General features: G+C 39.4%; 2 protein-coding genes and 2 long non-coding RNA genes across 4 annotated transcripts; 1 reads left to right on the forward strand and 3 right to left on the reverse strand.

Annotated features, from left to right (window-relative positions):
• Nucleotides 1-435: 435 nt before the first annotated feature.
• Nucleotides 436-22,183, reverse strand: LOC114134814 (uncharacterized). The gene is made up of 3 exons (XR_003593472.1): nucleotides 22,171-22,183; nucleotides 19,865-19,870; nucleotides 436-758 (listed from the first exon to the last, which is right to left on the reverse strand). It is a non-coding gene; the product is annotated as an uncharacterized LOC114134814 (long non-coding RNA).
• emx1 (empty spiracles homeobox 1) lies at nucleotides 2,096-10,733 on the reverse strand. The gene is made up of 3 exons (XM_028001628.1): nucleotides 10,306-10,733; nucleotides 8,229-8,413; nucleotides 2,096-6,218 (listed from the first exon to the last, which is right to left on the reverse strand). The coding sequence occupies exons 1-3, from the start codon at nucleotides 10,652-10,654 to the stop codon at nucleotides 6,051-6,053; spliced, it is 702 nt and encodes a 233-aa protein (XP_027857429.1). The 5' UTR covers nucleotides 10,655-10,733; the 3' UTR covers nucleotides 2,096-6,050.
• Nucleotides 8,312-24,268, forward strand: LOC114134811 (uncharacterized). Its single transcript, XR_003593469.1, has 4 exons — nucleotides 8,312-8,419; nucleotides 20,542-20,711; nucleotides 21,598-21,687; nucleotides 24,135-24,268. It is a non-coding gene; the product is annotated as an uncharacterized LOC114134811 (long non-coding RNA).
• On the reverse strand, nucleotides 22,590-26,423 carry noto (notochord homeobox). Its single transcript, XM_028001627.1, has 3 exons — nucleotides 24,434-26,423; nucleotides 24,142-24,329; nucleotides 22,590-23,057 (listed from the first exon to the last, which is right to left on the reverse strand). The coding sequence occupies exons 1-3, from the start codon at nucleotides 24,816-24,818 to the stop codon at nucleotides 22,857-22,859; spliced, it is 774 nt and encodes a 257-aa protein (XP_027857428.1). The 5' UTR covers nucleotides 24,819-26,423; the 3' UTR covers nucleotides 22,590-22,856.
• Nucleotides 26,424-27,981: the final 1,558 nt, after the last annotated feature.

Genomic DNA, 27,981 nt, shown 5'->3' on the forward strand with positions numbered 1-27,981 from the left:
GATAAGATTGAGTGTTTTTGCAGTGTGTGGGCCAAAGGAAGGTGAGGCGCTTCTGAGGGGTTTATTGGGGCATTTCAAGGTGACTAACCTAAGTTGTTGGGTTTTTGTTTTTCTTTTTTTTTTTAGCTTTTCAGATATAGATATAGATAGACTTGCTGCTATCACCTCACTTGATATTGCCCAATAAAACAACATCTTAATAAATACAACTTGAAATGAAAATACTAGTCTCTTAACGCACTTATTGAATGAACTACTTTTTGGAAAGTGTAGATCTGCATGGCATGCTGCTGTTATCTAAACAAACGTTCTGCAGTTCACCCTCAGAAACCGAAAACTATTCCTGCAGACATAAATTCTTCCGATCATATACAGTACAGACCAAAAGTTTGGACACAACTGAGTGTCCAAACTTTTGGTCTGTACTGGAAGTCGCCTTGGCGTTGTTTTCTTTCCACCAGTGTCTTCAGCTTTTCTTTTGAATGAAGCGGCCCAGAGCCACTTATATATTATTATTTTTAAACACGGTCTGGTAGTAAGCTACGTAGCTGTATGTGTTGCACTGTGAGCTCATGTCATGGCAAATAAAAGGTTTTTAACATGCAGTACCTTGCGGACCACTGGGGGGCGTCTGTGGACCACAGTTTGAGAAGCACTGACGAGCAACCCCAGATCATCAAACTACCACTTTGTCTCGTCCATCCACAGAATGTTTTCCCAAAAGTCTTGGATATCATGACAATTTTTTCATTTATTTGCTAATAAGAAAGTGGGCATCTGTGTCATTTTCGGTTACCAGAGGTTTGGACTTGAACACCTGTGGATGTTGTGTTTTACCCAGTCTTTTTCTTATTGTTGATTAATCAGTGTTGTTCTGAGGTTGGTATTGTGTACTGTAGCCTGGTAAAACCCTGTCCCTTGTTCTACGCTTTATTTCGTAATGAGGGTTTGGCCCCTCAGCTATCGAGAAACGATTGTTTCCTGGAGACGTGGATTATGTTGAAGTTTAAAGTTTGACCTAATTGCGACTGTTTGGCCGTGACGTGTGTAATCCGGAAATCCTACGCTGTAATCCTGTTATTAAACAATCACCCTCCACTGCTAAGAAGAGAAGTGCCAAGCCAAACCAGATGACTGGTAATGTAAATTCAGTATTTGGAGGTGTGGCCGATACGGACTGAAGGGCTCACTTCCTTCGCTGCCATTGCTGTAACTGCAGGCTGGCTACAATACTAAAACAGCGCAGAAAATCACCGTCATCGCTCACTACTTCTCCTTCTGTTGCTTGATTGGCCAATTTGTTGAAATACTACTGGAGGAATTGAACTCAATGGGAGAAATCCCAGATTGAATTGTGAAGGGAAATGAGAATTGAGCTGTGTTTTATAGGAAGACAACGTCCAAGCTTGACATGCTGTGATTTAGAACGTACTACTGTCAGTGTGCTCTTGGAGTAATGTTGGTAGACTGGCCACTGCCGAGAAGGTTCACTATTGTTCCATGTTTTTTCCAGCTGTAACTAACTCACTATTTTGTTGTGCATGTATTTCAAAAGGGACCATGTGCATCATATAACATGCCAGAGTTAGTCATATAGGTTAGTTTTCATCTGTAGTCTCTCAGGGTGCAAAAGTGGAATCCCAAAGTTTTAGAAATGGCTTTTAACCCTTTCAAGATTGGCATCGTACTAATTTCATGATTAAATGAGTAACAGTATTTTCAAATGTATTGGTATTTATTGATGCTTGAACTAAAAGCATCAAATAAAACATTGAGTTTCAGTAAAACCATGAAACACAACAGTGAAGACAATTTTAAACATCATTAATTGGAATGTATCGTGACAACAATAAATCAAATTTCTTATAATTGTAAGAAATGTATCGCAATAAACGATACAATAAATGCTCCCCTCCCTAATAGTTTGATTTATATTTATATTTTCTCTGCTCATTTTTGAAACCGCTCTGTTTAATCTGGTGATCTTTGACTTATATTAACATTTATTTGATAAAACGTCAGAGAGGGCAACAAGAAAGCAAAAACACTTTATGAGAAAACAAACTTGAAAGATGTTTTTTATTATTTTATAAACATGCAGTTAATCAAGTCATAATTCTGTTGCGTTTATATGCAAATCCGTGTCTATTAACCACAAAATTAGGTCAAGATGAAATCATGTCAAACGAGATCATGATCAGCACATTTCAGCAAACACTTCCACAGACTTATCAGCGTCTTATCTCATGTGTACAAGTTGCTGCGATTAGTGCTGGAGTAACTTTTTCAGCCGGTTTATAGATCCGTATCGTCGTGTTTATGTCGTCCCCTGGCTTACACAAACGCTCCGTCTTTTGTTGTGATCTGTGTAAATCGGCATGTTTGAGCGGTTGCCTTGGGAACAGTGCACAGCGGGTTGCCGCCGACGAGCAGTTTGACAAGAGAAGACCCAGTTGGATTGCCGGCGACGCCCAGATCAACAGAGACACCTTTGAATCAACGTCAAAGAAATGCATCTGGTAGCGCATCAGGGATTAACACCGAGTCGCGTTTTCAAACTTAGCAGCCTAAAACATCTCATTTGTATATCGTAAGAAATCCAAAAGTATTGTTTGTTCAAGCTAATTGCTGTTTCGGCAACAACAGCAGCCCCCCCACCCCCCCTCCGTCTCCTGTTTTTTTCCTTTTCTTTTTTGCACCTCTCTTTTCCTCTGGAGAGTTTCTCGTTTCTCACCCTGGACCGCCGCTCGGTCCCCTTCCTGCTGACTCGGCTGACAGGAGACGCGGAGGCCAAGGTGATGCTCCACCTAATTCTTACCTTAGCCAGACAACAAAGAGGCCCTTTAATTGCGCTAATCTTTTACCAAACGCAGAACGCGACCTGTTCCAGAAAACCTTCCTGACAAGAGGAGGTTGTAGAGCCACGGCTGTCTTGGCGAGCCACAGAACATGTTTGTTTAGATAACCCCGTGCCTCCTTTCAGCACATTTCTGCACCTGCAGTGAGTATAGGATATCTTGAGAAAACTCAAAACAAGCCGTGTGTGACCCCCTTCGGCTGCGTTACGCAGGGTGTTTTACCTCTACCTACTGCCTCTTTTGTCCTTTCTCTTTCTCGCTGGCAAAACAAAGACACCTGGGTCAGACGTCAGCTCTCCTCTGAGGTCGTGGGGTCACCAGGCAGTTGTTTCTTCCGGGCAGGTGATCGCTTTGAGCTGTTGCTAAAAAAGATTGCAGCAATATCCAAACCAGCTCCCGCCTCTTTGAAAGCTTTTGTAGCTTAGTAAATGTCCGTTTAGCTGTGATTTCAGAAACATTAGCTGTGTTTCCATTGACTATTTAAGTGTTCTAGCTGACATTTCGAGAAAAAAATCACAAACACAGAAATTTTGAAAAAACTGATTTCTATGATTGAAAATTAGTGCCAATCATATCAAAATTGTTTTATTTTTCCCAAAACTGCAATGGAGAGACTTTTTTCGCATCATACGGGTCACATGGTCAATAACCGGATGTTACTACTGGTGAAAACGATGAAGAAGCCGACAGGAAGTAGTTGGAGGATGATGTCGCGCCGTGTTTTTCTACGGACTTATTCACGTGGGATTTTTAACTGCGTTTCTTATTTAACAAAAACACCACAATTGTGAAATTGCGGTGTTTCGACATTGGCTGAATAGTAACAAGGTTTTGCGTACATCCGTAATGACCAACAGGTTACACACCTGACACTTCCTGATGCTTGTAGTGGAGGTGCATATTAAGGTCCGTGTTTATCGTATCGTTTATCAGTTATTATTTATCACGATAAAATTCTTAGAAGTATAAGAATTTTGATTCATCGTAGTCCCGATAAATTCCAAGTCATTTTGTTTACAACTTTCTTTATTGTTGGGTTTGAAAGGTTTTTACTGTTTTCTCCACTGTCTGTTCAAGAAAAGCATCAACAGATACCAATACATTTGAAAGTGCAGTTTAGTGATATATATCACATTTCTTTGTGACTGGTTTCATAAAAGAGCGTTATTTGTGATTGGGGGCCTATAATTGCTGTGACACAGTTACATGGTGACCTAAAAAAGATGTAATAAATGGTTATCTTCACTTTTATTGTTAAAACAATAGTACCACAAAGTATTGTGATAAAATGTAAGTTCATATCGCCCAGCTGTAGGTGTTTACACCCATCCTACTTGCAGACTCTTCTTTTTAGCTCCAACTCTCCTCCATTCAACTCTCGATTTGCCCCGGAAGAGTCGGTTTGTCTGCCTCCTCAGACGTGAAATAAAATCTGGATCTCTAAAAGCTTTGGGCCTTGTTATTTGTTTGAGTTTTCTTGTTACAATTCAATAAAAGTCAATAAAATTTACCAATCAAACTTTGTGGATTCCTTGTTCTTTTGAAAGCAGCACAATTCAGCTCAGAAATCTCTGTCAAAGGACACCAGGATTGGGTGGGAAGGTTAAAAAAAAAAATCTGTTGCAATGTTTAGAAAGCTCTCCATCCCTCGTAAGTGGTTAGATAAATGTTAGTTATTGATAGAGGCAAATCACTGACAAAAATTAGTTTGATCATAAAAATAATCAAACATTAAACCAATTAAACCTCAGAGTGATGTTGTGCAAAACCTGCTGTATGCCATCATAATCCCGTATGAACCCTAGATACATGCATATGTGTGAAAACATCATTTAATACGATCTTACCAAACAGTGTTTTGGTTTTGCTATTAAAACAGAGGCAGATGATATTCTGCTTTGAAATAAAAAATACATTTAGTGCATTTTATACATGTTGGAGACATTCTTTCAGTACGATCAGAATCTGGAACTCTAGCTTTAGCTAATACCCAGCCCAATGCTTCACAGCTTAAAATCGTGCTTCACTTCTGTTTCTCGATTATATTATAGGCAAACAGTTTACTAATTAGGCGACTTTAAATAGATGAGATGGATTTCATCTAGTGTTGTCAGAGTAAAGGGGTCTGAATACAAACGCTCAGCACTCTTTTCTGTTTATTTGAAACAAATGTTTGAAATCAAATCCATGGATTCATTTCCCTCCCATTTTACAACCATATGCTAATTTCTATATGTCAATTGCATAAAATACACAGGGATTGAGTTTGTAATGTGACAAAATGAAACATTTTGTCGCTGTATCCCAGTCACCACTGAGCCTTAAATGTTTTTTTTTCTTCTTCTTCCCATCAACCCCTGCAGCATCATGTTTCACAGCAATCTGCACATCCACCAGCTCAGCTGGAGAGCAAGGGAGTGAAATCCGCAGCTGCTGGGAACAAACTGCTGCCTCTCAATTAAAACAACACGCAGCAATCTCCCATGCAACAGGAGCACGTCACAAAGTTTTTATTTCCAAAGCCGTTTGTCTGTAAATACATTTCGTGCTCGAAAAACGCGCCTCTGAACACGTCTCGCTCTGCAAAAACTGAAACAAACGGGGATGTGCTGTCTCATACGTCGCTCACGGCGACGGTTCCACGGCGGCGAAAGACGACAATTTTGTGATTTCAACTTCCTTCCCGGGTTCGCAGGTCGCCTCCCGCTGGAGGGAAACCTTCATTAGCAGGACAACGAAGACTGTCTCTAAAAGTAAAAGTGGTGAAGAGTCTGAGAGGTTTTCTGTTCTGTTCCGTTTCACCAACATGTTCGCCGACTGACCACAGCTTCCTTTCGAGGATGAGTTTGACTTCATATGGTGCGCAGGTGAAAGCGAGTGACGTAAGGTGGAAGTGATCAAACAATTAGCTTTTTTTAACCTTCATTATTGACCTATGTACAAAAAAGGAAAATAATTTTTAAAAAACGAGCACCGTGGTTCTGTAGGGTACCACGACTTTTCTCTTCAGCCATCATGAAATGATGCTCCGCCATCGTCACAGCGGCGCGAGACGTCCAAACTCCTCGATGAAGACGTGGAGTGATCGCACATGGAATCCTTGAGTCTTCCTCTAACGAGTCTAACAACGCTTTTAATAATCTTACATAATAAATAGTGTTGGTCCTCTGACGCTCAGGCTCGTGTGCGGGTTCAGTCCTCTGAGGTCACGTCGATGTCCTCGGAGCTGGCCTGCTTGGTGGCGATGCGCCAGCGGTTGATGTGGTGGTTCCCCTTCTTCTTCTGCTGGCTGTCCGGACCCTCCTCCTCCAGCTTCTGCCGCTTGTACTTCGTCCGTCTGTTCTGGAACCAAACCTTCACCTAAAGAGGGAAAACAGGGAATCGACGTAAATCTTTATTTGCTTCGGTGCTTCGTAGCTCTGCTGATTTCTAAATTGGATTGTTGTGGTAAGCTTCAAAGAAGCAATGATTCTGACATTTTGTGGGGGAAAGAAAATATGTAAAAGGCGGATATAATTTTATTTCTGTTTAGCAATTTCACCAAACTGGATACAAATCTTGTGTTTTAAGTCAGTTTTATTTTCTATATAAACTTTTCTCTTTCAAGTAATTGCTGCAGACTTTTTTTTACTGCTTAGCTCTCCGTTTTCCTCCTTAAGATCGTATTAAATGATGTTTTCACTCATATGCATGTATCTAGGGTTCATGAGGTGCGTACGGGATTATGATGGCGTACAGCATAGGTTCTGCACAACAGGAATCTTAATTGGTTTAATGTTTGATTATTTTATGATCAAACAGATTTTTGTCAATGATTTGCCTGTGTCATACTTTTACCGTGTTTTCTTTTAAGTCTAAATTTTATTATTTCCATTTTTATTCTTATGTTTAATTTTGGTTTTTCGTTATTTTTCACTTTGCTTTTGATTTGAATTTCTATCATTATTTTCACCTTGTTTTTTATGCATTAGCTGATTTTACATTTGGATTTGAGAGATCCTCTTCTCAAATATTTTGTTATTTTTAATGTTTTTGTTTCTATTTTCGCTCTTCTTGTTTTTCTTGTTCGTTATTGATTTTATATTGGAGTGGTTTTTTTTGTTTTATCTTTTTTTAATCATCTTTTCATTTCTTTTTTATCTGTGTTGTCTGTGTTTTTATTGTCATTGTTTTCATATTTGGATTTTTGAGAGTTGTCTTTTTATTTGCACTGATAGTTTTTCTCTTCTTTAAATAAATACAAATTCTGGAAAACTCCACCTAAACCTATCACCACTAACTAAATACATCAATATCTTTCATAATTAACACCAGCAAAGTACGTGGGTGTATTAAACTTAAACATTTTTAATTCTATTTTAGGTTTATATTCATCCAAAACCTCAGGTTTGAAAAATAAATGCGTTTTTGTTTTTGCGGGATTTTTCTGAGCCATTTACTATTTTTGTTTTCGAAATACTTGTATTTAAGATAAAAGCTGTCATTTGCTCCTGGTTTTATTCCTTGAATATTGTATTTCTCTACGTGTTTTTAAAATATCTTCCTAAAGACATATATGGCTGTTGGAGAAGCCATATTTACAGAATTTGATACCCAGACACCATTTATGATATATTTAGTTTCAGCCTGTCAAATCCAAAATTTGACCTGCTGCTAGAGATCGTAACATTTTACCCGACATTTTCCAACCAACATTTGAAATGTATTTCAAAACTTGAGTCAAATCTTCTTGTAATGAACGTGTGTGGTCTGCACTGATTTAGCTGGTTTTCAGTAAGATTCCCCTGTTGTTCAGATTACATTTCTGCTTTTCATATTGTCTAAATGCACAACATTCCAGCTTATAGCTTAACACACTTTGTATTAAAATGTTTAATGGTACAATTTCACTTTTATATCACGCCAGATATCTGTGTTGCCCAGGATGACTAAAATATTTATATATATTTCTTAGTTGACGGGTGTGATATATGTAGTAAAAAAATGTAATGTTTATTGTGTGTGAGCATCTCCTCTACATGTTTACAGAAATTGTGTTCATTTTGTGTAAATGGTCTCTTGTTATTTAAGTCCTTTGCTCTCTCAGTAAAGAAGTAGAGGTTAACTGTTCTTTAACTGTCTTGTCGGTAAACATTTAACATTATTTTCTTGACTTAAAAAAAAATATTATTTTGGTTTTAGCACTCATTTCAGCAATAAAATGAACTCTTAAAAACGTGAATTTCTTAAATGGTGGCTCTTTCATAAACTAAATAAGCGTTGAATTGGAAGGCGTAAAGAGACTCAAAAATTAAGTTTAATTAAAAAAATAAAATAATAATAAAATAACAAAAGAAGGACAAGCGAATCCTAAGTGTGAACTCAACGTACTTGGGTTTCGCTCAGGCTCAGGCTGTTGGCCAGCTGCTTCCTCTCGGCTCCGACCACGTAGTGGTTCTTCTCGAAGGCTCTCTCCAGGCGGAGCAGCTGCGACGGAGAGAAGGCCGTCCGGATGCGCTTGGGCTTCCGGGCGAAGGGGCCGTGCAGGAGCAGGCTGTCCTGGGACACCTCGTTACCTGGAGGTAAAGCCAAAACGCCAGCTAAATATCTCCTGTGTTGTCTCTCGGTTAGTAAGCCTTGTTTTTATTTAGACACTATTGAGACGCTTCGGTTCACGTTGACGCATATTTTGGAGTAAAACAATGGAATGAAAACCGCGGCATTTTTTGGGGGCATCAGAATAAGCCTGATCAAAAAAATATAGAATTAAATAAAAATGTAACTCCTGTGGCTACCTCGCACAAATTGTATTACTTCTGTGTAAACGTTTTGTTTTACATATAGTATTTTATATATATATATATATATATATATATATATATTGTGACATTCTGGACCATTTATCCACCACTTATCTTTTTGCAAACGGGAGTAATATTTGGTTTCTAAGCCACCTTTTCTGGCTTGTTAGCGGACCATCGGCTCTGTGAGTTAGTGTTTTTCTCATGACACCCGTCACGAGTGGTTCGGTTTTAAAGGTGTCACAATTTTACTTGGCATTTTACTCTCCAAGTTCGAGCAGAGCGTCGTCGGGTAAACAGAGAAAAGAGGAGCATGTTTTCAGTCTGAACTGTAAGTGAGAAAACGTCCAAATAGAAGATTTATTCAGAATTGGATCCAGTTGAGCAAAACAGGTCTTACGTTCAGCGCCTTTGTTGAAGCTGAAGTCCCATTTTTCTACAATTCACCGGACAAAAATGATCCAACCCTAAAGAGCCACTTGACAGAGGAGTAAAAACACAATCATCTTTTTGTACTTTAAGCAACTTGTTTGTTTTGAAGTGATGGCGATTTTTTTAAATTTATTTATTTTTATATCACATTTTACTCTTTACTGACTCTTCAAACGCTCAATGTTTTCCTGTCCTTTCCAGCCCTATCAGACCCCTGAACCGCGCGGTGCTCCAGTGCTGTAGTTGACTGTTAACATGCGGTCAACTACAGCAGAGTTCATTGTTTGTCACATTCCAAGTATGACGCAAGTAAATTGTAATAGTTATTTTGTCGTTTTAGAGGACAAAAAAAAAAAAACTAATCTAAAACATTTGATGTAATAAGAATCCAATTTAATAGAAAATTAACCGCATTTCGAAATGCTAAATTTCTCTTTTACCTTTTATTTTACTCTTCAGGGTCTTCATGTAAATACACTAAACAATGCACACCGTTTAAATTTACTTATGAATTTTTTTTTACACACATGCTTTTATCAGAACTTTTTAATATTTCCGGTTTTTCTTTTGCTTTAACCTATTAAGAATAAATATCACATTAAAAACTTAGATTTAATGTGAAATCAGGACGTCTTTGGAAGACTGTTTGAAAGTTTGCACAATGTAGAAGCAGTGTTTTAAATTAGATGTATTTTTATTTTTTTGGTTTTGTTTCTGATAAAATTTCAAGAAATTGCAAAATAGAAAATTATCATTATGAAATTCTTCAAGAAATTTGTCATATGCGTAGAATGTTAATTTTTTCATGTTAATAACAGACGCAATTGATAATTATGCACAGACGCCGAATTATTTCTATTACTATTAATATTTCGCCTATATCTGAGTGGTAAATATTTATTATTATTATAATATGTTTCCGGAAGGAAAAGCGTTACACGACAACCATAGTATGTTTTTTTTCTTCTTCTGTTGTGATTTTTAAGAGGGGAAAAATTGACAGCAGCTTCCGGATATGCTCCTCTGTTCCCAGTCTCTGCTGTTTCACTTTGCAAACAAGAATCTCTTACCTTTAAAAAAAAAAAAAAAAAATCTTAAGAAGCTAAGAAAATATTCCCTCTCCAGTCAACACATCTACGCAACAAACTCCCGGCAGACTGCTGCTGATCGTACAGGTCGCCCCCACATCTTTCACCTCAGCGCGATCTCTCTCCATCTCCTCTTCTTTTCCGTACCTTGAAATCTGTGTCCAAAAAATCTGTTCCGTAACACCCAGGGGTAGAAGTTGAGCGGGTCCCGGTGCTGCGTGCCGAAGAAGTGCGGATGCTGTAGGTGGGAGCCTCCGAGCTGGTGCGGGGCCACGGTGAGGGACGGGTGGTTCACCGTCTCCGGGAACACCAGCTCCGGGCCCTGGTAGAGAGGCCTGGTCGCCGGAGCCTGGTAGCCGCTCATTAAGGCATCTGTGGTCGGGTTGGAGTAACTCAACGCCGTCGGCCGGATGGGGTCCTCGGCTGGCAGGGGGCTCTCTTTGGCGACCAGAGACTCTATCGTGAAGCAGCGCTTCCCGGCGGAAGAGAACATCATCTCTAGGCAGGAAGAACAAAACTGGATCGTCGTTCTTAACTTCTTCTCGCTGCTTAAAGTTGCATCATGACCGAAGGATGGTGGGGTGTCCGCGGGTGGTGGAAGAGGTGGGGCGGGGAGGAAGGAGAGGAAGAGGAGGAGGAGGAGGAGGGCTGCCTGCACAATCCAACCCTCTAAAGATGCTGCTAGAAAAAAACACGGAAATCTTCCAAAGTTTCATATCAGTTCTGAACTTTTACTAAGCTCTGGATATTCATTCATCGATGAACAAAATTTTACAAAAAATATCTTTACACGATTTGTGTCACAAAAAAATCCATTGATCGAGGTTTGCATTTTTCAATGGCTAGTTGTTATTACCGTCAAACTAAATTTTTTTTTACATTGCATCTATGTTTAAAACTCCAAAATTGAACCAATAATTGAATATATGCAGCTAAAAATGTTAATATTGAACCACAATTATGAAACCATAAACTAGAAACAAACATAGCTTATGAGAATCTCCCTATTGGTCAATGTGTGGATGCTAACTAGCCTTAGCATTCACAACAAGCTATTGTAGCTGCAATGGAGCACAGAGCAAGAAGGAAAGTGGGACAGAGGACAAGCACCACCACACGGAGAGTGATTGACAGCGCTAAGGCCCGCCTCTTGACTCTGATTGGTTGTTTCTAATTAGGACTGGGAGAAGGCAGAGATGCAGGATTTTTTTTTCACATATTGTCTCTCATCCTGTCTCGACATACTGACAGTTTCAAGAAATAGGTAAATAAAATAAAATAAAAGTTACATACTGCAGCTTTAATACAGTCAGTGTTTCTCAATTCCAGTCCTCGCCCCCCTGCCCTGCATGTTTTAGGTGTTTCCCTTCAGCTACACACCTGAATTGAATATTTGGACGATTAACAGGCTTCTGCAGCACTTGGTGGCCATACAATCATTTGAATCAGCTGTTCTAGAATAGAGGCACATCTAAAACATGCAGAGCAGGGAGGCCTGAGGACTGGACTTGAGAAGAACTCGGTAACTGAATATTTGAAATAAAAAGAAAAGTTGGACTTTTTCCTCTTAAATTTACGCCCTTTGTTTTCCTGGGACATCAAACGAATACGCATTATATGAGATGTTTGACTTGTAACAAGAAATATTTAGTAAGGAAGGCAGCATTAAATCCACCTCACCCTGAAGGGACTGAGCTATAAATGCGTCCAGATATTTCCACAGAGGAGCCGCCGCGCTCTGTGAAACCCCCAGTGGTCAGACCGACCGACTCTCCCGGAGCCTCGGGCTGGGAAATCAACAACGGGAGGAGGGGACGGAGGGCCACTGCATGCTCCGCTTTGTTGGGTTTTTTTCCCCTCTAAAAGCCTCCGCGATCCGATCATGTATTAACCAGCAGCAGCAGCAGGAGCGACGGGGGTCAGTGCGCACAGGCCCGCCGGGGCTTCATCATTAAGCTCGGTCAAGCCACAAGTTCCTGCTGCTGGAAGGTGAAGCAAGGAGACGGTTGATGCATGACACCAGAAATGAAAGCGATCTCTGGAGATCCGATAGTCAAATTTGGTATGTCTTTGTGCAATTATTAAGGCGGCGGAGGGGGGGATCTGCGAGGCGCGTTTGATTTAAACGTCAGTACAGCTGAATGCAAATATTTCCATGAACTTCAAACTCTCCAGTTGTTGTTTTCAAACTTAATAAAAAGTTTTCATAAAAACGATCTGATTATTAGCAGGTTTTCCCTCGAGTGGAGAAAAAGAACATTTATTTTCCATTCCTTCTTGTTTTCTACGCAGTCAGATCGTTATCTTTAAACAGAATCGCTGTAACATTTAAAAGAAACGAAAGCGCGGTCCCGTTCACAGAACCCACTGCCTTATTTAGTAGCCTTTAGCTCTAAACGCCTAATCAACAACTTGTTTTACCTCATAATTTCCATCGGTAATGATTTTCTAATGCAGCCTGCACGCAAACGAGCGCATTAAAGCGGATAATAATTAACTGGTGTGGCGCACAACAGGGAAGCAGGGCGGCGTTTTCCCGCAGGTCCGTTCCCATTCACAGAGGACAGAAGCTGCGGCGACGTCCAGACGCTGTCAGGGCAAATCTTAAGGGAATTTCGTTGGTTAAAAATCCAGAAAATGAAGTTTGCGTGTAAACAAATCAGCGCAGGTTTGATTTGCGCCAAAGCTAAATCAACGTCGGGATGGAAAACGAGCCTTATCTTTACTGCAGTTCACTGCAGATGAAAGCCGGGAGACTTGCTGCTTTATAAATGACCTTTGGGAACAACGCACTCTAAAAACCACACTGATCAAATCAAACTGTAGAGAAATTAATGTAGCAATTCAACAAACTAAATTCTAATTAAAGTAACGTTTACTCACCTGGTTTTATCCTCACACGTTAAAAAGAAATAAAACATCTGGTTTGTACTTAAATGTTACTGAAATAGTTCTAAACTTTTAATTCCAACTAATCTGTTCTTTGAGAACCACGGCTAAGAGCTCTTCATTAGCAAAGTATCCTGCTAATAAGCATATTAGCTAAGCTACGCTATCTAAACTAGATTTAAACTTGACTTCTTGTGCCAAAAACTTAACGTCACAACAGACCCTCAAACATAAAAGACACTAATATTTACTACGTTGACACATTGAGTGATAATTCAACACATAATATTGGCCTCCATGTTTTCAATGGACACAAAGAACGAGAATAATGCTAGCTTGAATCCGAAGCAAAATCTGCAGACAGGATTCATCAGCAAAACAAATTGATGTATACACATTTTTATATTTTTAAATAATATTTATTGCCATCTAAAGTACTTTTTTTTGCAGAGGTCTGGTTCAAAATTAAATACATTTTCAAAGTAAGTAAAAAAGCTCATGAACCAAATGGAGGAAACGTATTATCCGGTCTAGTAGTACTTTGGTCAAACATAGCTAGCTCTTGCTTTTGCTAGCTTTTTGAGGTTAAAGGTTAAAGTTGTCTTCGTTGACCAAACTTTATCACGTGTTATCTCATTATCTAGTCATAATCATAATCCACTGACATTAACGTTATTAAACGGCGTCACTTTATGGTTTATTATTTCCAATTTCTTCCAATGTTCGGTGAAGTCTGATCAGGCATTTTCCTTAAAGATGGCGTTGTGTGAAGAACGGTGAGGCTTCTTGTCGTCTCTTTAACCCAACAAATAGGACACAATGTTTTGGTTTAAACTAACTCAGCATTTGGGTTAAAACATTTACAGTTGAAGTGCTTTTCTGTAAATGAAAGCCAAGATATGAAGGTGTTACTGCTGCTTTGCTTTTTAAATTTGCTTTAGGTTCAGTAAAAATCTGACTTCACGGAACTTCTTCCACAGGATGGAAAGCATAAGAGTTAGACATCAGCTCACACTAGAGAATGAAGGTTATTATTTTAAATTAACAAAAGTCTTTTATCCGCTAAGCAGACAGCAGAAGCTAGGGCTACCCATGGTTAGAATAGCCACCAATAGCAGCGGATAAACGGTTTTGCTTAAGTGGTTTCTCCAACATTAGCACATTTAGCAACAAGTACATAAGATTGATTGACAGCGCTAAGACCCTCCTCCTGGCTCTGATTGGTTGGTTTTGGTCCGGAGCTGTACGTTTTTTTAGAGGGCAATAGGAGCACAGGAAGGAGGCATAGATCGATCTTTTCACAGATTTTCCGTCTCACAACACAGTAGCAGTTTTAACAAATATTTTAAAACAGATTTTTATAAAGTAAATGATCTTAAACTTTTACTCTTTTCTTACTGTGAAACCACAAACCGATTTTACTTCACAGACCAACACTGAGTCGTGCCTATCTGAAATGGAAGTAAAATTCTGTCAAAATTGTTACTAATGAAAATCTGAAAAGTGTGGCATACATTTGATTTCAACTTGCCCTGAATCAATATTTCTTGCTACGATTAGGTGCATTTTGGTTTTTTTTTGGGTTTTTATCTTTACCACCTGCACTGTTCTGGAAACTGACTTTTCACCGACTGTTCTTTGGAAAGTAGCTAAACTCAGTCAGTCTAAGTTTAGCTTATCTACTCTCATCAAGAGTAGATGAGAATATACATTTCCCAGTCCTGAAAGATCTTGAATGGATTTAGCTGTGGACTTTAACTGGACCAATTTAACACTCGCATCTAAACCACTGTATGGCTCAGGCTGTACGTTTAGGACTTTTGAACTTCAGCCCCAGCATTGAGTCTTTGCAAACTCTTTGCAAGTTTTCCTGCAGGTTCGCCATGTAATAGTTCTATCCCCAGAATCCTTGTTCCTGCTGAAGACAAGCAATCCCACTGCATGATGCTGCCACCACCATGTTTCACCATGATGCATTCAGAGAGCATGTGCAGTGCTAGTTTTTTTTTTCTCCACATAGTATGTGGACCAAAAAGTTACATTTTGGTCTCATCCAACCAGAGCACCGTTCTCTAATCAGCACATATTGTTGAAAACTGCAGTTTGTCTTTATGTGTAAAGAGTAAATAAAACAGAGTTTCCTTTTCCTGTCAGGAAAAAAGGAATATTAAATATTTAACATTTATTAACTACTATGTACTTCACAAATAATGTGAAGTAAAAAATGTGAGGGTCAATCTTAGACAACTTCATCCAGATATTATAAAACCGTAGTAACTGGTAGGTGCCTGGCTGAATTAGTGATGGGGCCTCAAATTAAATTGTGCTCAGGGCTCTATAAAATCTTGGGCCGGCTCTGTTTGCAGTGGTAACAAAAATGTAAAAAACTGAAGTCCAAAACATAGCAACTCTTCACAGTGAACAACCAAGTTCCACCATCTTTCATTGTGTCTCAAACTGTACACCAATTTGATGTAAATATATGCGCCATGTTTACTGTTAAGACGTAGAAAAACATTCTATGAACAATTAACTACCAAGTTGTTTGGAGGGTCCAATAAATTAAGAAACATATGGAACCTCAACATAATGTAAGTGCTGCCCTCTAGTGGAACCAGACCCACACATTTCCACTACAATAAATAATGATTTGTAATGGCTCAGCTGCTCTGACTGTGATTCAAAATATTTTGGAAATAGTCACATAAAATACAGCTGGCTATATGTAATATTTATATAAAGTTTTCTCAGAGCAATATAATATTTCCTATTTTCTTGTGCCATCATCATAATGATGTTATGTGTAGTTTTCTTACAATACAATAAAGTATAAATACTCTAAGCCAGTGGTCCCCAAACTACAGCCCGCGGGCCAGATGCGGCCCGCCTCCACATTTGGTCCGGCCCCCTGAACAATACCAGAGTATTTTCATATATGTGCATTTTTATTTGATAAGTTGGACTTTTGCAATAAAATGTTCCATAGTAATGAACTTTATTTATTATTAACTATTAGTTAGTAACTATTTTATACATGCATATAATTGACCCTAACCCTTTTTTTTATGTGGAGAACCCAGTGTTATTTGGTTATTATTTATTTCATAAATAGTGTTATTTCCTGACTTTTGTTCTCTGAAGAATCCAGAAAAGGTTATTTGATTGTGCTTTCTGAAAAACAATACATTTTTATGTTTAGCACTCTTACAATCGTCACACTTTTTCTGTTACAAACTGACCCCGGCCCCCCATCAGAGAAGGGACAAGTTATGTGGCCCTCACAGGAGAAAGTTTGGGGACCCCTGCTCTAAGCGGTCACTCAGCTCAACTCATCTTATATAATTATTGTTTTCGAGGCTGCAGCTGTCAAGAAGCAAACTTGGGGGTGTCTAATTTGTTTAAAATTTCTTCTGAAAAAACATAGAATTTTACATTAATAATGCAATAATAACATTATGAGGGAATGTATATGATAACGTTTGACTTAAAATGCAGCAGAAGAATCTGAAACCCTGGAGTCGACTGGAAAGTCTGGATTCTCGTGCAGATGCTGCCATCTAGTGGTGAATTTAGCACACAATTCACAGCCGTGACATCAGAGAATCTATTAGAGAGAATCTATCTCAACTCTGAGATACATTCATAAACATGCTTATTTCACATTTACTGTAATTAAAATCGAGCTACAAACCGATTTAAATTCTAAACAACTAGCAGCATTAGTTGTTATGTATATTTAGACGAACTTATTTATGCTTGTGATATTCTGGGTCATCCTTCCCGGTCCGTTGTTGCTCTGCCCTCTTCATTAATAAGCTAATTGGCCATTTTGTCCCGCATTAGCATTGTGTGCTCAGCTAATCTGTTCCAATTAAATACTTGGAAAATTTCACCCCGTTATAACGAGATGGGAAAAGTAGCACGTCGCTGCGTTTGTGCCACCTGCGTGAGAAGTGGGGTCCTCCAGGAGCCACCCGCGGGCCCCCGGCTCCTCCGAATAAACAAACACCCGATTACTAACGAGAACACCGGCGAAGGAAGGTCTGAGGGGTCGGTGTCTGAAAATGTCAGCAAGCAAAGAGAAGTATACCCGCTCCGGATATGTTTTTATTTTCAAAATGATTATTTCTATAATGTTGCATTTGAATTCATCGGACCTTACCCACTTCCTGTTTTCTCACTCACTGACTCCTGCTGCTTTCCAGGAGCCACGGTGGAGATATTGAGGAGGAGCCCCTCTTGTCTTTTTTTTTTTTTTTTGTTCCCTTTTGACGACCCAACAAAGAGCTGCTTCCACTTCAAACGCTGGTAATGAAAGCTAATGACTATTAGATGGAGTAAAGTGGTTCTTCACCTCTGCAAATAAAATGCAAAAAAAAAAAAAAAAAAAAAAGAGAGAGAGAGAGAGAGAAAAGGGGGGGTTTCTATTTGGAACAATCGCCTCCTTTGTCACAGTCTCCTCTCTCCCTGCTGGAGCAGCGGGTTGCTGCTCTCCGTGAGAACTTTCACACCTTCTCACAGCTGCATTACAATCTGACGGTCAAACACTGGAACCGGTTCTGCGTCTTCTGGTTACGTCTGACTGACGCAACCTCTGGAAATACTCACAGTGCTTCACCGCTTCTAGTTCCTGAACATTAAACAATTCAAACTACCGCATACAGGACGTGGCCTACACTAAATACAAGAAATTATCTTGATATGTTATGTTGTTGCTGTTGCAGCAGCATTGTTAGCCTGAATATGATCATTATTGTTGTTGTTCCTATAAGGGGCGCTGCTAGAGGGGGCGCCAAAGTAATGACAGAAAAATTATTTCTAGTCGCATTTTCTGTGTTTAACAGCTGTTTGTTTGTGCATGTGTAATAACACAGCATGATATCGTGATATCCGCTCCATCATCATAATTTCACATTTCCACAACAGGAAATGTGTTGAGTGATGCTGTTACGTTTCATCATATCATTGTACAATATATAATTTGTTTTATTTGTTTTTCGCTCTCAGCCGCATCATATAAAATAATAAACGTCTTTTATTTTATAAACAGGACTCGGACTATAGTGCAGGGCATTCTGGGTAAATACAGTCAAAGTGTGTCTGGAGCCAGCGGGAGAAATGGCTTGTGGCCTTTTGCCAAACACAAAAGAGAAATCCTACAACCTCCAAACTCTGGCCCGACTCCATTTTTCTTTACATTTCTTGAAGGATGAAGTTGCACTCTTGCCTTATTCAGAGGTTTTTATGTCGTTTTCTTCAGTGGTTCTTGGTGCAGCGACACCACAGGCGAGGAGAGGAACAGGTTTTTCCACGCCAGCTGAAAATGTAACAAATGTCGCAACTTTGGTCCCCAATCGAACCGAGTCAGTGGGACCAGCAGGTGTGAAAACACCCTAAAATATGCTTCATAGTAACCCCTGCTCCAGTGTAACCTCTGTACGTTCCCATCATGGAGACAGGCTAATCGAAGATGATTTTCCTTATAATAACGCTGCCAACATTTTACACAAACAGACCCTCCCTCAGTATAACTACACAGTGACCCACATCCTCTCTGACTCTGCAGGATGCTAACCTGACTCCTCCGATGAGAGCAGCAGCTATAGAAACAGATGAAGACGGACCAGTTAACTCTCACAAGGAGCTTTTCCCTCAGACCCTGCAGAGAATCTTAAGGAACAGAGCCAGTCCCGGCCGTTAAGGGGTCTCATGCTAATTGAGGCGATGACCCTCAGCCCCCTCCCCATCCCTCCTGATTCCCCGCCTCAGGACGCTCTTAGTGTTTTTTCTTTTTTCCCAGGATTCTTTCTGCTTCAGTGTGCTTCTCTCAATGGGATTACGCCGGGCCGCTGAGAGGAGGGAGGGGAGCCGTTTGGTTTCCTGTTCCAGGCTGATCGCGTCAGACAAAGCTGGCCATGGGTTTTTACACAAATTCTATCCGTCTTCAGATCCACTTCACCGTTAATCAAAGTGATCAGGAGAACCAGTTGGGGAGCAAGAGACAGAGGAGATCATGTCTGTTGTTTATTAAGATTATTAAGACACGTCTGATTTCTCACCACGTTCCGCTGCATTTTTTAGTTGATTTAGCTAATTTTTCCTTTTCCCTTGAAGATTTAAACATTTTTAAAGGTTTTTCTGGCACTTTATTTGCAGTAGATCAGACAGGAAATGGGCAATAGACAGACAAGGTGGGAAAACATGTAGTGAACTTGGTCTGCATCCTGTGGTTGTGGAGCCACGTGTGGCTCTTTAGACGCCACACGTGGCTCAATGTGGCTCTTAGAAAATTGCTAAAAACTGAGCAATAATTTAAAAATGTAAATATAGTTAAAAATAATAGTTGTCTTCATACAAAGTGTGCATATTTATTTCGTTGATTATTCTTTTATGGAGTAATTTTTTTGTCATTGTGATGCAAACTATCTGCTTTCGTTTTATATAAATTTACAGAAAAAAAAATACATGTCCCATTAAAGGAGATGTATTATATTTCAATTCAAATTCAATTCATATTCAAAAATACTTTATTAACCCACAAGGAAAATACAATAATATTTAAAAACAAAATGCAGTTTTTTTGCTTTGTAAATTAGAAATCTAACTAAATTTCCTACTGCACATGTTATAAAAACGAGCTATTTTGTTTTGAAGAGCCGTGTTGCTCTTCTGGCTATAAGGACATTTTATTTGGTTGGACAGAAAACAAAAAGTATGAGATCAGGGCCACGCTAAGAAGATATAATAAAATTCAGAGAATAAAGTTGAGGTAATACGAGAATATTGTATCATGAAAACAAAGTGATCATTTTACGACTTTATTCTAAAGCCTAAAGAAAATGTCTGACTTCATCTTTTTGCATGCCGTCACAAAATTTGAATTAGTATTTTTGTAAATCCTGGACAATGTATTACAATGATAATATCTAAATCTGGCCAAATCATAAAAGCAAAAGATATATATTACAAAGGAGTATTAAAAAGACCTCATGGTGTCAAAATTGAGTGCTTGTATACATTTTTAAATAACAGGGAAGATAATAATAAAAAAGACAAACAGTTGTTTCTAATCATGCTTCCATTTCCACCAATCAGAAGTAGAACGTTACTTGACGTCGAACCCGCACAGGAAGCTACAATTATTCGTTTACTCATCCGCAGCAGCTTTCCTGTACAAACACATTTCCATGAAGCCTGATAATATATTAGAATATATTTGTTAACACAAAATAATGACACTGTGTCCAGTGTTTGCCGTCAGCCACTCTGACAAGACTCCCACATCGACATCCTTCTGTCTGCCAGAGAGCGGACACCTGCCTGTGGGAACCCTGTCCACCGACTGGCAGTGAGAACAGCCATGCTGGCGGTTTAAACAGATTAAGCAGCGAGAGCTTGGCTCTGTGGCGCTGAGACAGAGTGACCCCTACCACCCCGGGGGTTACAGATATTCCAGCTAATCCCCCCAGCTGGGTATTTATTTGCTTTGCACAGATCGGAGGGGAACCCGAGTCTGTCCCCGACCTTACGTGAGAGCAGACCCGGGAGGAAATGTCTCCATCGTCTTCACCCCGGGCACACAGGGAGGCGAGATGATCTACGAGCAAATGTCGGAGGTTGGCGTGACCGGACTGAAGAGGGGTTCGATTATAGCAGATGCCGAGGTAATGAGGAAGTGTCATTTATTGCATTTAGCAGCACAAACGATCAGTGCCTGAAAGGTTTTGGTCAAAAGTTCGCCTGCAGTCATCACAGTCAGTTTAAAATCATAAACATATCTAGAGTTTATGATCATCATACATGTTTTCATGCATGATGCTTTCATGCATGTTTGAGAGCCTTTGAATCTCTTATGGCAGCCATTCAGGTGTGCAAAACACCTGGGTGGACCTAGCTTCACCTTCTAGGAAGAAGGAGGAGATTCAGTTTCCAAACACTCCTTCCCTAAAGGAGTTGCTGGCTCCTTCAGACTAGCCAGCAGCAAGTAGCTAACAGTTGGTGGAACTGCAGCTCTGCTGAGCTCATTACAGGAGCTACTTCTCAGTAAAACGCTATTAAAGGGTTAATAGAGGAGCCATATTGTGATGACTTTCTGAGGGCGGAGTTTCAGAAAGAAAAGGAGTTTTTAAAGCCATTTTCAAGTTGTTAAATTTTTTAAAGTTAAATACTGCATTTTTTTTAACAACTGAGAGTAACATACTTATTTGATCGTGCTATAAAATGGCTCGATGAAATTCAGAAACAGGTTCAATGTTCACAAAACTAGTACTTTATAAATTTGCGTTTGAATTTATACAACTCAACTTTAAATGTCTTTTGTAAAATATTTAACAAGCTTTGGAAATAATTTACACTGGATATTTGACCACCTCTTCTCTCAGAGATCATTTAATTTGGTGATCATAGACCCGACATTCAAGCTTAGCCAGCAAATCCTCAGTAGGGCTGAATTCAAGATCTCAAACTTGGCCTATTTTTGTCATTGGTAACTGAGTTGTGTTGTGTTTGGGATCATTGTCCTGATCGATTCATTTGTATATCTGTGTCCAGGTTTCGGCAACGTCACTCAAAGAGACACCCGTACATATGAGAAAATGAAGGAGAGTTCAACATCAACCAACGAAGTTGCCTGAAACAACTGTAAGTATGTGTGGAAGTGTTTTGGCCAAGCATGGTCATGATAATGTGAGAGGAAAAGGAAAAAGGAACTACCACTTTTGAAATACTTGATTCTGACATAGACTCAACCTCAAAACGTCCAATCAAAGAAACCATCTAACTAATGTCAAAATGATCAATTAAAGTCAAAGCGTTTGCTCATATAACTCACAAGAATTATGCCAGAAAATTGTTGATGAATACAAAAAGCATGTGGTTTCTTAGCAAATTGTTTATTCTTGGATATATTTTATGTATAAACTTAAGCTGTGGAAACAATGAAGAGCCCAGAGCGCTGAACCCCATTGAGAACCTTGTGGTTGTTCCAGAAAATATTGATTTCTGAACTCTTCCTCAGTGAAAATATTAGTATTGTTGTTTATAAATTAATATGAACTTGTTTCCTTTGCATTATTTGAGGTGTGAAAACGCTGCATCTTTTTCGTGATTTTGACCATTTCTCACTTTCTGCAAATAAATACTACATTTTCACTTGGAAGTTCGGAGACATGTTGACGGTAGTTCATAGAATAAAAGAACAATGTTCATTTTACTCAAATACCTATAAAACATAAAATCAGAGAAACTGATTATTTTAAGCGATCTCTTAATTTTTTTCAGAGTTGTAGATTAGAGAAAAGCCACAGTATATTAACATCTATCCATACAATATTGGCTTGCAAAAATGACTAAAGCTGCATTGTAAAATTAATCCACTCCCAAAATCGAAGAGTTCAAATAAATTATTTAAATTTTCACGTTAGTATGACATTCAGACCCCTGATGAGTGCATCTAAACGAATGACTGGAGTGTATCTTTACTGAGGAGAGGCAGAATCTCAAGATGCTTTTAGTGACTTTCACAAAATGTGTTATTTGAACTTTTAAATTATGTCTTTTATGTTTTCCTTTGAGAGCTTTTGATGTGAAGGGCAGAGGAGAAAGAAAGAAACACAACTGAATTGGCATTAAAGTCCTAAAATATATTTAAAAATATGTCAGATGTAAAGCCATACAGGATACGTTCTCATCTCCGAGGAATAAACGTAGAAAATTAAATATATAAGTATAAATCTATTAAATATTCATAGTCGGAGACAGCTGTCTCCTTTCTCAGCGCTATGTACAGGGAAGTCTTTGTTCTGAAACGGTCAGCAGTGGTCCACCAAGTCATCGGATACATCGATATCCACATCCGAGTCGGAGAAGTCTTCGTCGCCTTCGTCTCCGTGGCCCTGAGATCCGGGACTCTTCAGCGGAGTGGCCAGTCCCAGTTTGGCCAGTTTGGCCTGCTGCTGCTCCAGACTCTGTTTGCGCCACTTGATGCGTCTGTTCTGGAACCAGACTTTGACCTGGAGAGAGATGGAGAGAAAAATATTTGTAAGGATTTCAACATGGATTTTATTTCACACTTTGATACTTACTAGTTTCGAAATGTGATGTTCTGCTCTAGTTAAATTAGCAGATTTATCTTAGTAAAAGTAGCTAGCCGTTAGCCTCACTGGTTCCGTGTTGAGCAGAGAACCAGTGAGAATATGTTTATGAAAGTTATATTTTGAATGAATATATCAGTTTTCATAGAAGATACAAAACTGTCATAGAATTTGTGATTGAGAGTAAAATTGTAACTTTGTATAAGGTTTTGGTTAGCTTAGTGATTTTAATGCTAAAGACAAACCTGCTAGCAAGGGGAGGTGCTGATACTTCATGAAGTTGTCTCAGGAGTAGGAAATCAAGTGATGTCACAACCAAATGGAACATAATCTAGCTGAACATCAAAAAACCAGTAAGATTTGCTCATGGTTGTAGCGCTAACTACTATTAACAAGCTAACAGCAGCGTGTTTGTCTCCATCCTCTACATTCAAACACTGATATTAGCGAAGCCAAAGATGTTCACTAATGCAGTTGGTGGCTGAGGAAGTTTTGTATTGAAACAAACATGTTGGTTAGGATATGGTAGTTAGCCACAGTGCTAACGCTAAGCTTAAGCTAACTAGTAAGGCTGACTTTCTTAAAACCATGAGGCAGGGTTTACAAAGTTTACCACTATCGATTGAATTATTGTTTTGCTATTTATGTAACATTAATGTTTTACGTGTTTGATATTTGTCAATTAACATATGTCCGTTCTGCATAATTATGTATTCTGAGAGATAACTCTGAATTGAGAATTTTTAAACACTATGATCTTTTTTTCATGAGTTTATGCCTGTGAAAATGTTTAGTCAAATTTACTAAATGCTGCTTAAACAGCTTTTAAAACTGATTTAATTTATTTGAGGAATAAATTAGATGTTAACATAGAAATTTAAAAACCTGCTTGTTTTCTTTGTCTTTTAGCTTTTAATGATTTCTTTTAAGAAATAATAGTTAGTTTTTTTTTTTTTTTTTATTGTTTTGTTTTTAAAGTTGGTTCTCTCGTTCTAGTTCTGACCTGAGCCTCAGTGAGCTGCAGAGCGGAGGCCAGGAGGAACCTCTCGGATCCCACCATGTACTGCTGCCGGGCGAACTCCTTCTCCAGCCGGGACAGCTGCTCGCTGGTGAAGCTGGTGCGCATGCGTTTCGACTTTCCGCCTTTCGTCTTGAACTGGTGCATCGCTGCGTTCGCTTTGGACACGGTAGCTGTGAAACAAAGAGAGAGGAAATGTTTACTGACTCTGTAACACGAAGACGCGATCTTCCACGTGTCCGACGTCGCTCCAGTTTTTTTTTGTTTTTTCTTTTACCTTGTGAGTAAAACGCTCCCCGGCAGGATGGTGCGTAGGTGAACGGCGGGTAGCAGTAGACGGAATATCCAGGCTGCGGGTGAACGCTGGGGTGCAACGCGTTGGGTGAATAGAGGTATTGTGCCGGTGGAAGCGTTAACCCGGCCAGGTGCGGAGGAGGCGCGGTTTGCGGGTATTTCTCCCCCCACTGGTTCGGTCCGCTCCGGTCTCTGGGTGCCGCCTCCTCCGGCTTGGCCAGCAGAGCCTCGATGGTGAAAGACTTCCCGCTTGGAGTCTTGGCGGCCGGAGTGCAGCGGCTCCCGTTGCTCTGAGCGCATAGTGAGGCCCGTGCGTAATTACGCACGGAGTATCCGCCAGCTTCCATTGGTCTATTCGGTATCTGCATGTTTCAAATTTGCTCTCTGAGAGGGAAATAAAAAAATAAAATAAAAATAAAAAGTTGCTGCTCCGAGGTCCACTGTGAGAATGAATGCCTGACCCACCTGAAGAGCCTCGATTTATACCCCGGCAGCACGGGGAGGTGCGAACAACCCCCCGCTAAGCCTTTGTCTTTCTAAGCAACAGATGAGAGAGACCCAACATCCTTACTACAACGTATCCAATTAATTGGTGGAGTTGTACAAGCTGGGATTGTCAAACATCCTAACCCTTTGAATAACAAGGCTTTTGAAGAGCGCTGGGGGTTTTGGGGGTGGGAGGATTGGCGACTCAAGGAGATTTACTGCGCAACAAATTCTTGCATGGATCTGAAGGCCAAATGTAATCATTACCGCTGGGGAAAAGCCTTGATGTTCCTAAATCATCTTATTTGGTGGCCTTTTAAGTCCCGCCTGGCCAACAGATGCTTTAATCAGCGTAACAACTCGCCGTGGGCCGTCCAAATCACAGACTCTTGGTTGGTTTGTGGATTATTGTCTCGTTAACCTTTCATTCAGTCCTAACACGACCGTGTTCTGTTAGCAAAGTGTGCTTTTTAGCAGCAGCTGTGAGGCGTTTGAGACCTGCTGCCTGCTGTAACCGAGGCGTCAGATCCAGCGGGGTTTGTTGGGCTCCACTAATCCCACTTCACTACATTAATCCACAGGTTGATCCTCAAAATGCGACCGCGCGTCCACCTGGACCTGGACATTCGTTTGCTCAATTCTGAGGCATAAATTATCTTTTTTATATTAATACTTCTTATCTTTTTTGTTATTTATTATTGCTCTTGTTTTAGTTGTGCCCCCATTTCTTTCTTTTTGGCATTCCTAAAGTGCACGTGACAAATAAAGCTAAGCTTAACCTAGTCTAAAATATCATAAAGCAGAATATATCGGTGAATTAAGATGGTATCTTGGATGAAGTAGTAAAATCTGGCCCGTGGTTGCTTACTGACACTACCCGGAGAGTCTCCCCCTCTTTTAACTCGGGATTACTCCCAGCTCTGCAAACTTTCCAGGCTCATTTCCATCATTTGGAAAGCGACAGAAAGCGTCCGCAGCTTTAACTGACTGTTAAAACACATTTAAACGCCGCTCGCTCCCTTTGACCTCCGCTCCTTTTTATTTATTCTGCCCACATGACACTAGAATGTCTAATGAAGAGGGCAAACACAGACGCTCTCCACCGGTAGCTCAACAATGACGGTGCGTCTTCTGATGCCCCGAGTCCCGGACCACCCAGCCCCAGGACTGCTGCTTACCGAGCCGAGCCGAGCCGAGCCGAGCCGAGCCGAGCTGAGCTGCCCCCAGCCTCCAGAAAGTCCCCTTTAATTCACAATGAATTTATTTCTAAATTGTATTTAATAAAAAAAAAAGTTTGTACGAACAACAAAGTGAAATCGTCAAACCAAAAAAAAAAAAAAAAAGGGTATACTCTGTATATTATATTTATTTAGTTCACAAAATTTGCTCTTAACCAATAAAATTGGTATTACAGTTTACATTTGCTGTACTTAAATGCTGATTTCAGTCAGCATTTAAGAGTAGAAATCTGTAAGTTTAACAGCTAAACGGACCTTTCACAAATTAGTGCAACTCCTGTGAGTAAACGCAACAAAATCAGAAAAGTCTGTAATATAATTAATCATATATATGAATAACAGGAGTGAAAAGACCTTAAAACAGTTCAAAGATTGTGTTTTCTGTTGCCTGGCACTGTTAATACTAAGCTAATGAAACTGGTTTAATCTGTTTTGATCAATAGCTCTGAACAAAAACTATAAAGTTTAATGCAGAATTTTAAAAATTTGCTTACTCAGCAAGCTGGGTAAATATATTTACATATTAAAAAAAACCAACCTCTTAATTATTCAAAAAAATCCATTAAGTTTCAGGTGTCCACTGTTACTTTGGCCTACACTGATAAAGCAAGTTGTTGAAATTGAACAAATAAAACCGGTGTAAGGTGCAAACATTTTTTGGGGTCATTTGTAATCAGTATTTTTTTTATAAGAAATTATTACGTTTAACCCTTAATGGATACTCCAATGCATTTCTTTAGATTCTATCCTATTTTTAAAATGCTTTACTCAGTTAAAGCCAGTTAAATTCCTTTTTTCTTTCTTACTTTCGTTAAAAAAATTTTTTTATCTTACACAAATAAATGAGTGAGGTTCCAAGTATTCAGTTTTATATTGACTTTTGTTACAACAGGCAATATTTGTCATTTTATAGCTTCTTTTCTGGTAGAAAAACTATGTTTGATCTTTAATCAGTTTTTTAAATGTATTTATTTACGTATTTTGATTTAGTCAAAGTTGCAGTTTTGAGTCCTGCAATGAGAGAGTTTTCATTTAGCTGCTGTTGTTTATTGGAACCAGACAAGGAATCCACGGCTGCGCGTTGCCCCAGAAGGCCTTCCTTTCATAGTCATGGCTGAGAGGAGAAGTGGAGCTACAGGACGCTCACTAATGGCTCAGTGGGTTGTCCTTTTTTCCTACCAAGGCTCTAGTCTTAAGCCTGAAGAATCAGCAGCAGCCATTCTGGTTCCCACATGCTAAGCTGAGACACATTCTGCCTCCTAATTGTGTTTGTTTTAAACATAAAAAAATGACCGATCACGTTTATCAAAATCAATTCATGTAGAATCTCCAGCTTTAAAAATGTTCCAAAATAAAATTCATGCTTGATTAATAGTTTTTGTATTGATTTTTACTAATGAAAATCTGAAAAGTGCGTTGTGCTTTTGGATTAACTGTGGATTCCTCCACTTCCTGGTGTTACATTGTAAACAGTCCCCATCCCACAGCCAGTTCTTTAAATCTCATCTCTCCTCTCTTAATGATATAAACTATATATTTGTAAGCTAAAATGACCTAGACAAAGTCAGACATACGTCCAAGTTCAAGTTTGTGACACAACTTGAATGCAGTCTGAGCTTGAGATATTTTACAAGGACGTACAAGGCGATGGCTGACGCAAAAAAAACAAAAAACTAACTTCCACAAAAGGTTGTGCAAAAATATTAACTCATGGTGTTCAAAAGAAATCCACATAACATCATCCCAATAAAATGAAAGACAAGTTGCTAAAAAAACAAACCAAAAACCCTGAGGCCTTGCGAGTTTC

Source organism: Xiphophorus couchianus, chromosome 19 (assembly GCF_001444195.1).
Source record: "Xiphophorus couchianus chromosome 19, X_couchianus-1.0, whole genome shotgun sequence".
In the NCBI taxonomy this organism is placed as follows: Eukaryota; Metazoa; Chordata; class Actinopteri; order Cyprinodontiformes; family Poeciliidae; genus Xiphophorus; species Xiphophorus couchianus.